Source organism: Carya illinoinensis, chromosome 6 (assembly GCF_018687715.1).
Source record: "Carya illinoinensis cultivar Pawnee chromosome 6, C.illinoinensisPawnee_v1, whole genome shotgun sequence".
Classification (NCBI taxonomy): domain Eukaryota; kingdom Viridiplantae; phylum Streptophyta; class Magnoliopsida; order Fagales; family Juglandaceae; genus Carya; species Carya illinoinensis.
In genome coordinates, this window is record NC_056757.1 from 22,288,873 (window position 1) to 22,300,481 (window position 11,609).

General features: G+C 32.8%; 1 protein-coding gene across 1 annotated transcript; it reads left to right on the plus strand.

Annotated features, from left to right (window-relative positions):
• The first annotated feature begins 2,276 nt into the window (after positions 1-2,276).
• LOC122313072 (very-long-chain 3-oxoacyl-CoA reductase-like protein At1g24470) lies at positions 2,277-5,841 on the plus strand. The gene is made up of 3 exons (XM_043127788.1): positions 2,277-3,041; positions 5,171-5,240; positions 5,400-5,841. Exons 1-3 carry the CDS (start codon positions 2,401-2,403, stop codon positions 5,664-5,666), a joined length of 978 nt encoding a protein of 325 aa, XP_042983722.1. The 5' UTR covers positions 2,277-2,400; the 3' UTR covers positions 5,667-5,841.
• Positions 5,842-11,609: the final 5,768 nt, after the last annotated feature.

Genomic DNA, 11,609 nt, shown 5'->3' on the forward strand with positions numbered 1-11,609 from the left:
AAATGAGATGATTTTATATTAAAGTTAAAAGTTAAATAAAATATTATTATAATATTATTTTTTAATGTTATTAATTAATTTAAAATTTTTAAAAATTAAATCATTTCTTATATTTTGTATAAAAATTAAAAAAAATGATAATAATAAAATAAGATAAGATAAGTTGAAAGTATTTATCTATCCAAACGCTTCATAATCAAAATTCCTAGGCTTAAATTTTTTTTTTTTTATGGAAATGGACTTCATTTCATTCTATGAATCGAAATTACAACAGTGACTTATCAATATAGGAAATCTAAAATATAAGTCAAACTACGCATCTACTCTGGGGCATTCCTGCACACATAATTGTGGATATTGCCTTAACTTCTCTCAATAACTTTCTCCTAATATAAAAAATGCTCTGTATAAACAGAATTGAATAGCCCCCTCAATTCTTTCAAAGAGACGGAGTATGAGACACTATTACTATGGATATCAAATCCAATAGCCTATTTATTCTTTATTAATAATTAAACAATACAAAACTATAATACAAAACACAACAAAAGCAACAAAATCACAATCACCAGTATGAGCCCAAACGGTAGGCCCCCTACAAGTATCAACATCACGAGCCCAAACAGCATGAGCACTCAACTCATGCATGGATAGCAACCTCTACCGCTCAAGCTAGCCATACGACTACTGAATATAATATCGCCCGCCACTCTCAACCAGCTCTTACCTCAAATATGTCCGAGTTAGCAGCTCCTCACTTTGGGTCAAACATGAAGAGTAACAAAAAAAAAAAAACTACAAGCGAAAATTAAAAAAACGGTAACAATGGCGTGAACTACTAGAAAATATATGGCATCTGGCCAAGGACATGATTTCCTCGTAATTGGTAGTAGCCCTGCTCCTGCACCATGCGCCGGGTGCGGTGCGATGCTGCATTATTATATTTTAATTGATTATCTTCTCTCTCGTCCTAATTGATCATATTTTAATTGTGTAGTTGCTAGTTATATATCTTACATCACTTTTGGATGTTGAGATAAAAAATTTAAATTTGAAATAAATTTGAAAGTTAATTAAAATATTATTTATTATCATTATTATTATTATTATTTTGAAATTTAGAAAAATTGAATTGAGATTTAAAAAAATTTAAATTATTTATTATATTTTGTATAAAAATTTAAAAAAAATATAATAATAAGATGAGAATTTTGTATTTAAAAAAAATTATAATGGAGTTTAGTTTTCATTAGTGAAAAGAAGTTCGGTGAATAAAAAAGAAAAATCTATTTAGATGAATAAATGGAGGATAAATGCTACAAGTTGGAAGTTTTATACCATATCATGCATTCATTTAATTAATATGTGATTTATTATTTATCTCTTTCTATTTAAATATATACATGTTTAAGCATTAAAATAAAACTGCAAAAATAATAAATCACATATTAATTAAGTAGAGGTGTGTGGTTCAAGACTTTTATGTAAAATTTCTCATAAATGGATAAATCTCTTCCATTCCTTTTTTTTTTACTGGATACATCCTATCATTTTTTAAGAGTAATGCTATATAACATTCTAAACTATTTAAATTCCGCATACTCCATTCGACAAAAAGTGAAAGCCACCATTTAAAATTAGTTTTTTCATATGGGTCTAGGATTTATCTATTTTTTAAATGGGCGCACGAGGTTTGCGCACCCTAGAACTACAAATACCATTTCTTCTTTCAAAAACCTACTTTGAATGAAAATTGTCTTTCTAATTTGGCTCTTGATTCTATAAATTACTTCTATAATAGAGAAGACAATATGTTATATAAAGAAAAGAAGACTTAAAAGTATTAATCCATATGTTTAAGATTTAAAATTGTCTAATAATATTTTTCTTTCAGATAATTATATTTTTAGACTTAAATAATATTCATAAATAATAAATAAAGTTACTATTAATTAATATGAACAATTAATGATCTTATACCTCATGTCATATAATTCATCATGGATTATTTGTTTCAAATCTCATGAAATTGCATTGATCTATATACAATCTCGAATATTATCATTTGAAGATCTTTACACTGCACACTATCTATAAAACATAATTTAATTAGTAAAATTCAAATTTTAAAATTTATATTTTAAATTAAATCATATAAGTAGATCATGGTGGGTAGTGTAAATGCTTTCCAATACAATTATTGAAATGAGATGTCCAACCAGAGAAGGTAGGATTTTTAACAGTTTCTTTTTCGAAGCGAGAGGTCTCAATCCGTTCACTCTATAAATTAGAAGCCTCCAAACAGCAATACAGACCAGCATCTTATAGAGAAAGAATCTAGATAAAATCTACCAACCCAAAGCAGTAACATTAACTACCCAAAACTCAAGACCCACAAAAATGCTATCAACATGCATTCATCACCTCAAACCCCAACCTCCATGGCTTCTCTTTCTCTCATTTACCGGTTTTCTTACCCTCCTGAAACCCTCCATCTCTCTTTTCAAATGGGTCTTCATCACTTTCCTAAGACCCCCAAGAAATCTCAAGAAATCATATGGTTCTTGGGCGGTCGTCACCGGAGCAACAGACGGCATCGGAAAAGCCTTTGCCTACCAACTAGCCGGCAAAGGCCTAAACCTAATACTTGTCAGCAGAGACCCCAACAAGCTCAAAACTGTCTCGAAGGAAATTCAAGCTGATTTTCCAAATACCCACGTTAAGATTGTTAGGTTTGATTTCTCCGGCGACATTTTGGCCAGCGTCCGGCTGTTAGAGGAGGCCATCAAAGGGTTGGACGTCGGTATTCTGATAAACAACGTGGGGATTACATATCCTGCGGCCATGTATTTTCATGAGGTGGATGAGAAGGTGTGGATGAATGTTGTTAAGGTGAACTTGGAGGGGACTACTAGGGTTACGAAAGCAGTTCTACCAGGTATGATGCAAAGGAAGAGAGGGACGATTGTGAATATTGGCTCTGGAGCCGCCATTGTCGTACCTTCGCATCCTCTTTACACAATCTATGCTGCTACTAAAGCGTAAGTCTCGCATATTAATTAGTCACACGGTACTTTAATTTCAAAAATATTGAAGAATGCATGGCACTTTATACAAACCATCTTGACAATGATAAACAAAAATATTTTGAATATTCTTTTCATTTTTTTTTTCAAAATTTTAAATTTTATTTGAATGGAAATGATTCATTTTCCAGTAAGAAAAATTAAAAATTAAATATAAATATTATCATAATATTCATATTTATTTTTATTAAATTTCTTTATAGCTGTAAACCAATATTTATTATATATATTTGGGATTAATGCATGCATGACTCCCATCGAAATTTTTGTTAGTTACAATTAAGAAGTACATAAAATATATAACTTTACGATGAATTCATGAGAGAAATAAATAAATCGGAAACTAGATGAGATCTAGATATAATAAGTACGTGTACATGTAGACCAATTAATATTAATTCAATTAAAAGATATTACCTACATACTTTATAGCTTGCTGTTCAATATTAAAAAAAGTGATATAATCAATCACATTAATAAAATATATAAAAATAATTACATATAAAAATATTAATATGATCCTACATTATATTGCAAAAAATTTTATCACTCAGTACGCTTTCGTCAAAAATAATTCTTTTAATTAAAAAATTTATTTTTCTTATAGAGTGAATAATTGGTGATATCTAATTTCGAGGGCTTTAATTCAGTACTAATCATGCAAGATGATGACGTGTCTATCTGTAAATGCCTGTGTGTGTATATGTCATATGTGTATGCAATAATTTACGAAAAGAAATATTAATGATTATTTAATGCTGGCTTGGGCAGCGGTCGGACCCCTTGATATATGTACGGTGGCCACCCTGTTTCTTATTTAGTCATGGAGTCCTTTTCTTATTTCTTTTTTGAAAGAAAAGAATATATATGCTATGATTTCATATAACATCTTTAAACTTAAGTTCAGAATTTTAGCCCTTTTTTTATTTAAATTATTAACTATATACTATATTATATGAGGCGTTTCCATATCATGAATAATCATATTAATTTTGGATGCATTGATAAATTAAGATTTTTTTAAAAAGGAGAAATAATTAAAATTGATAAATTTATTTAATAATGTAAGAATAAATATTGAAAATCTGATATATGCCCCGTACATCTGGATATATAGTTGGTCTCATTTTATTTTATCTCAATATCCAAACACAAATACAAACATGATTTTTAAATTTTTCTTTCATGTTTTTGCATCTAATCATCATAATTTTCTTAAAACTTTCATATAAAACATATCAAAATTCAACCTTTTCAAATCTCAATATAAAAATAATATTAAAAAATAAAAATTATATTCTAACATTATTTTAATTTTATAATATTTTTATTCAACTTTTTTTTTATTTCTACTTTTTCAAAACTCAATAAAAATCTTAACTCAAAATATTTCACTTACTATTTATAAACTAACTTATTATTATTTATAAAAAATTTTATATAATTCCATCGCATCTAATTATCTAAATGAGGCCTTAGTGGTTAGATCGTTCATCTTTTTAAAATAGTAAAAGAAATGATGATAAAAAGGATCATCTATTGCAGATAACATTACTCTTAAAATTCTCTTATTTTTTTCCCTACCCATCTGAAGCTTTTGCATTTATTTTTCAACCGTGTGAATAAAAAATCACCTATTAATGGAGACACAATCACACACGTAAACCAATAGGAGCCTGCCACGTATACAGATGATTTTTACTGAAATTTCCTACCAATTAGTGTAATTTTTTTCACCATTTTTTTAAAATAATTAAACATTTTTTAAAAATAAAAAAAATTACATATTTATTAAAATATACTTACTTAATTATTAAGTACAAAAATAAAAAAAATAAAAAAAAGTTTTCGGTAAACAATTTCGATAAAAATCTTAAGTGCAAATAGTATTTCCCATACCAATATACCGTATGGAAATGACCGATTCCTGTAGTTGACAAGAAAGTAGGAGTTTTCTCTTCTTTTCTTTGCATGCGTACGGTACAGTGATATTGAAGACGTAGGATCAGTTTGGTCTCTGTATTTAATGCAACCTTCGAATTCATTTCAACGAACCTTTAATGGAGAATATGATGCATGTGCAGTTACATAGATCAGCTCTCAAGATCTTTACATGTGGAATACATGCAGTACGGAATCCACGTCCAGTGTCAGGTACGATCGACATTCTGGTGACGTCTCTGCTTCCGTCTTCCAATGAAAAATAGAAAATATTATATTACTCTTGACAAGTAGAACGTTAAAGAAGTAAATTACAAAGCCTTGAATATTGGATCCTGAATATGGGCTGCGGAGTGGGCTGATGATCTTCAGGTACCATTATATGTGGCCACAAAAATGGGTTCGAAGGTAGCAGCGATTGAGAGAACGTCCATGTTTACACCATCGGCAGAGGATTATGCAAGAGCTGCTGTTCGCCGAATTGGGTATGAAGTGCGATGCACGCCCTACTGGGCTCACTCACTTCAGTGGTGCTTTGCACGTTTCCTCCCTGACACTGTTCTTGATTCTTGGCGTCTGTCCATTGGTATTCAGAGGCGAGGAAAAATCACTGCATGCATCAAATCATGTTTTGGGTAGATATATAAGAAATATCTATTTCATAAATACTGTTTATCGAGTGACTGGAACTAAAGACTTGAATCTCATGATATTAATTAACTTGTGTTAAATGTTGTAACCTGATATAATATTTTGTAGTTCTATGTTTGTCAAGTACTTAAATCTTTTGATAATAAAATAAGGATTTGACTTCCCTAGAGTTCTTGACTGAATTCTAGAGATTTACATTGAGTGGAAGAAAAATAAACACATAAAATGAATCTATACTTATAATCATCCAAATAACTTTCTCTAACAATATTAATTACTAAATAAATGCTATGTGGCCAACTTCGTATGTGTAACTTATTAGGCCCTGTTGAGAAGTTGAGTTGAGTTAAGATAAATTGATTTTTTTATGAATAATAGTGAGTTGAGAAGGTAGAGTAGATTTTGTGAGACCCACCTGAAATGAATTTAGATGTATTTGAATGTTAAGATAAGTTTATATGTATTTATGGGAAGTTAAAAAAGGTTGTGAATCCCGAATATAAATAAGTGTTAAGTTAAAAACAATTCTTCCACATACAACCGCCTTGCGGAATAGTCGTGTAACCGACTGATGTGGCAACTGCCATGTCAACTTTTGATAATAATTAAAAAAACAAAAGAAATGAAAGGAAACAAGCAACCCATCTACTCAAGAAGAAATAGCATCTCAATATTTGAACTAGTGATTGAAGAGAGGGACTAAGGGAAGAAGAAAGGACTAGACTAATGAAAGAATGAAGGACTAACCATTTTTTGCAAAGCATTTAGAGTGGCTAAAAATGCCCAAATCCATTTCGGCAGAGGATTTCAATTGACTGAAAAATAACCAAATTAGTGCTCAATAGGGGTGAACAGTTGACCCGATCATTCAATCCAACCCGTTAGATTTTAACCAACCCAAAACAAAGTGGGTCGGAAACGGGTAATTCTGTTTCCTAACCGTTTGATATCGGGTCGATTCGGGTAATTACCTGTTAGCCGAATTGGCTTCATTAATCGAATAGAGAAAAAAAAAATTTTGACTTGGGAGAAATCAACTATCATGATTGCAGTTTCTTTTCTACAAAATTGGATATAAAACTTGATAAAAATTGAAAAAGAAGGCAAAAAAGTGGACGCTTAGCTCTATCCAGACTATCCTGCACTTACTTTTCCCTCTTCAATGTCTTGTCTGCCTCTATCTCATATGTCACGACAAAATATGGATCTTCCATGGTGATGTGCTTCTCTTCTAAAATATCGAGTTGAGTGCCTCATTGCCTTCTGTATGTGAAAGTCCTTGATGCCTTTAGCTGAACTAGTCTCAATCGAAGTCAGCAACCCATGATACAGCACAACTATTTCCCTCCGATCGCTTCCTTATTTTCGAAAAATCCATACCTACAGGTTTCACCAGAGACGATCGAGTCTCTTGGACCCAAAGAGCTTCAGATCACGAAAATCTCTAGTAACTATGGCTTCCCTTTTATTGACCCGGTAAAAGATCCACTCAAGTCTCAACTACTTTTCGTGGAGAGTATTCTTTATTATTTATTAAATTATTTAATGATGCTTGAGGTCGGAATAGCCGCTTTCATCCAAATCAAATTTGGATTCGGTTAATTGGGTAATGGTGGAAATCGAAAATTCTCCTTTTTGGAATTAGCTGATTTCAAGTCAGGTCGGAACACTATCTCTCAGTTTGGATTGGGTCGGATGAACAATCCTTGTGCTCGACAAGAATAAACACTACAAGAAAAATAGAATTTACAACTATTTTTATTTCCAGCAATATAATTATTGTCGCAAAAAGGTACCTTTTTAATTTTGGAAAAACCTTTGTGTCAGTCTGCAAAATCGCCAGAAAAAATCACTATTTCTGATGATTTTTGTTACATGCTTTTGTTATGGCAAAATTTTCTACTTATTAATTTGTCTTCATTTACCCTCCTGTGCCTTATTTTCTCACAGTTTCTCCAATTTTCCCTCTCTCTCTCTCTCTCTCTCTCTCTCTCTCTCTCTCTCTCTCTCTCTCTCTCTCTCTCTCTCTCTCTCTCTCTCTCTCTCTCTCTCTCTCTCTCTCTCTCTATGTGGTTTGACACAAGGATTTCTGATCATTGCCAGTGTTGCAGTCTTCTTGCCACCATCTATGCTTCTTGCCGACGCCGATGAGTTTCTCTTTGAAACTTTTAGGCTCCATCGATCTCTCTCTCTATAATTCTCTGACTCGTGGTCGAATGTGCTTCCAAGTGTAGAAGTGTCAAGTTGTATCAAGGATAAGTTCAGGATCGTATTCCACAGGGACAATGGGTTATCAAAGCGAATAAGAGTTTTGTGAGTAACAAATGAATCAAGTATGAGAGATGAAAATAAAATTCAATTGCAATGCAATTGAATAATCGAAGTTGAAATTAGAGTTTCTAAAAAAAAACAAATTAACGAACACTTGGGTTGGGTATGAGACTCTTTTTTTTTCAGATTCTAGATAATTTTCTCGATTAACAATCCAGTCAAGGCATTGATAAACGAAAGATAAAAAATTATGCTCAAGTTTTGCAATACTTTTTTTAAGGGATTCTCTACTTTACTAGCCCAACACACATTAACAAATAATCGAGAGAAGCCTTGATAATTTTCAAGCTTTTGTTGTGCCTTACGTCAACAACAAAACAAGAGAAAGAGCCGCAATCTATTTTCAATTCAAATTCGACTAGTAATATAGTGAAATCATCATTCAACAACAAAATATTGCATTAAACTAGAACCTAAAATGAATTAAATCTCATTCCACAACCCAAGTTTCTAAAATTAGCTACACATGATGTTTCTAGCGATAAAAATAAATCTAAGTTGAGTCATGACAAAATCTGAGAAAATATCCGAATGAGATAAATCCTAAAGATGCTGCCACTACCCGCAGGAGAACAAACACTAAAATGAAAAATGAAGCGTAAAGTGCAGAAAATAGAACGAAGAGCAAGCCAGAAAAATAAAACGAAGAAGCAACCGAATAAAAATAAAGATACCGTCTCTCTCTCAAACAAAAAAAAAAAAACTCAAGACTACTCCTGCTACGCCGAACGAAAACCAAAAGAAGCAGAAAAATGTTATATTAAGCCACTCAATATCTTTAACGAAAATGCAAAGTGAAAAGAAGTTAAAACTCAAAAGACTTCTCTACTCCTGCTGCCCCTAGCATCTAAACCAAAAAAAAGCAAAGTAAATAAATGTGTGTAAGACCAAAAAAACAGCTGCTAGCATCTAAAAGATGAAAAACAAAGTGAAGCTATTCGAAAGAAAAGAAAAACTAAGAACTCCCAGCTCAGCTACTGAACTGTCCGAAGGATGAAAAAGAAGAAAAAAATATGCGTAAACCTCCCGTTTGCAACGTAAAAAAAAAAAGGAAAAAAATACGTCCAGCTTAAACGAAAGAAACAAAAAAACTAGCCGCCTGCTACTAATCGAAAGAGAAAGGAAATGAAACTCAAAAACTAATCTGCTGCTGCTGCTGCTAACAAAAAACAGAGTGCAAAATAAACTAAATACCAGCCGCCTCTCTAACCGAGAAGGAAAGAAATAAAATTCAAGATTGCCCTACTGCTATATATGAAAAACTCAAACGGGAAAACAAGAAAAACTTCAAAAACTCATTTGCTCAGCTGTAGCCGAATGAAAAACCAAAGAAACAATAACTGCCGCTCGCTTCTAAACGAAAAGAAAATAAGTAAAAAAAATTGCTTCCTTTCTCTGCTGCTGCCACTAAATAAATAACTCATCTCCTGTACGTCCAGCTAACCGAAAAAGAAAGAAATAAGATAAAACTCTGCTGCTCCAGTTGCTGCTGCACGTTCGAGTGCTTCCATGTGATCTTTTTCTGCATGTGTAAGTGTTCTGCTTGTGTGAGTCCGTCCGAGTGAGTTTCTTTCTGCATGTGTGTGTGGCTGCTGTCACGTTTATTGCATGTGAGCTGCTTGTCTTGCAATGGTCAGCACGTGTAGTGAGTGCTGTTCGAATGAGGCTGGTTTGCATGTGTGCATGTGTGAGTCCGGCTGTGTCACTTTTCTGCATGTGTGAGCTGGTGTGAGTGGCTGCTGTCCGAGTGAGTTTCTTTTTGCATGTGTGAGTGTTCTGCATGTGTGAGTTGGTGTCACTTTTCTGCATGTGTGTTGCATGTGTGAGTCCAGCTGTGTGTTGTCCATGTGGTGCCCGAGTGAGTTTGTTTTGTTGCTGTACAACGTCTACAACGTCCAGGTTATGTGTTGTCCTGCAATTTTACTGGTCTGCATGTGTGAATGGGTATGAGTGTTGTTCGAAGGCTGGTCTGCATGTGTGCATTTTTCTGCAACGTGCTGTGTCCGAATGAGTCTGTTGCTGCACGTGTGCATTCACACTTAAATGATATCTTTGCTGTGTATTGCCCAAACTACCCCTGTTATGAGAGAAATAAAAATGAAATATTTATTTTCATGTGAAACAATTGTATAATAAATCTTTTTAAGCACAAAAATACCAGAATTTATCAATTGACTCAAGTATTGTGATCTATTGCATAATTAAGTACTTAAATCATCTTTTATTAAACAATTTATTCACTTAAGGAGCTTAATCATGCAGTTTTAGCGCTTCATCACATCCCCCAACTAGCTTTTTGCTAGACTCTAGCAAATAAAGTGAATGAATTCATGTGAAGGTGAGTTTTCCAACTACAATTCCAAAAGAAGTTCGAAGATCACATGCCATGAAATAGACTTGTTGAGTTTAAGAACACTGGAGATAGATTAATATGAATTTTGTATCAACTGAGAGATTTATACACCATTTAGTTAATCAACCAAGGGAATTACATGTAACAAAGCTTGCTTTCTTTCAAGTGCATGGAAATGGGGTTAGAATTTCAAGATTGACTACCAAGAGATATTAATAGTTTCAATTACAACAACCAATCTGAGAAAACCACATGGTCTTACTCTAATGCAAAACCATTGTAGTGGCGGCTTTCACGCTATTACACTTTGAAAGGCACTTACTTTTTTTTTTGTAAGGACCCCGGTAGTAGGCAGTCTTTTCCACTACACAGATGTAATTTATGTTTTTAGATTTCCTAGTGGGGGAATCGGACTTATAAATGTGTGCCTACCCACACTTTCACAAGTCAGCCCTTACCACTAGTCTACCTAAAGGATTTTTCTTTTTTTTTGATCCCTGGCTTGTCCCTTTTCTCATTTAATTCATTTTAAATTTCTTTCTAAGCCATTAGGATATGGTTCATTAGAGTCTCAAACGATTGAAGTGTAAATCAACCAACAATGACTCAATGTAGTCTTTCTAGGCCTTCCGGGTATGTGTTGTGTGTGTTTTAGCAAAACTTTTAACATCTTTCCCTTGGTTTAACAACTAAATAAACTGGATAAGTCTCTCTTTTGACATATACTCATATTTGCACTACATTCCACATGTTCCATGACCTCAACAAATCTCTTTTTTTTTTTTTTTGAATCACTTTCCAACGTGTAAACTTCAAGAATGAGGGATTTAATCTGCTTTCAACTCATTACTAACACTCCCCCAAAGTGGACCAAAATATGTCTAAGGCATGCAAACAGAGAAATAAATTCTCTTCCACCCCCAACTAGATTGTAGCATTGTCCTCAATGATGTAAGAGAATCGAAAAAATTTATACAAAGAGAGCAGTTAAGGGGCAAAACAACTAAAAGAAGAACCGAAAATTCAAAGAAAAACTGAAGGAAAGAGGAAAAGGAAGTACCTGGATAACTTTGAAAGGAATGCAGCCAAAATAAAAAATAAAAACTGAAGAACAAAAGAAGACAATGAAAAGAAATTGATAGATCAAGAACCATCAATTAGGATCAAGCAAATGTAGAGTAGATTCCTCAGGTGCAAAGTTAGAAATAAAAGGCTTGAGCCTTTGACCATTAACCTTAAAAATGTTA

Coding starts and splice junctions, on each gene's coding strand:
- LOC122313072 (XM_043127788.1), top strand. CDS start 2,401: ATGCTATCAACATGCATTCATCACCTCAAACCCCAACCTCCATGGCTT. Junction 3,042..5,170: donor ATCTATGCTGCTACTAAAGC/GTAAGTCTCGCA, acceptor ATGCATGTGCAG/TTACATAGATCAGCTCTCAA. Junction 5,241..5,399: donor GAATCCACGTCCAGTGTCAG/GTACGATCGACA, acceptor GATGATCTTCAG/GTACCATTATATGTGGCCAC.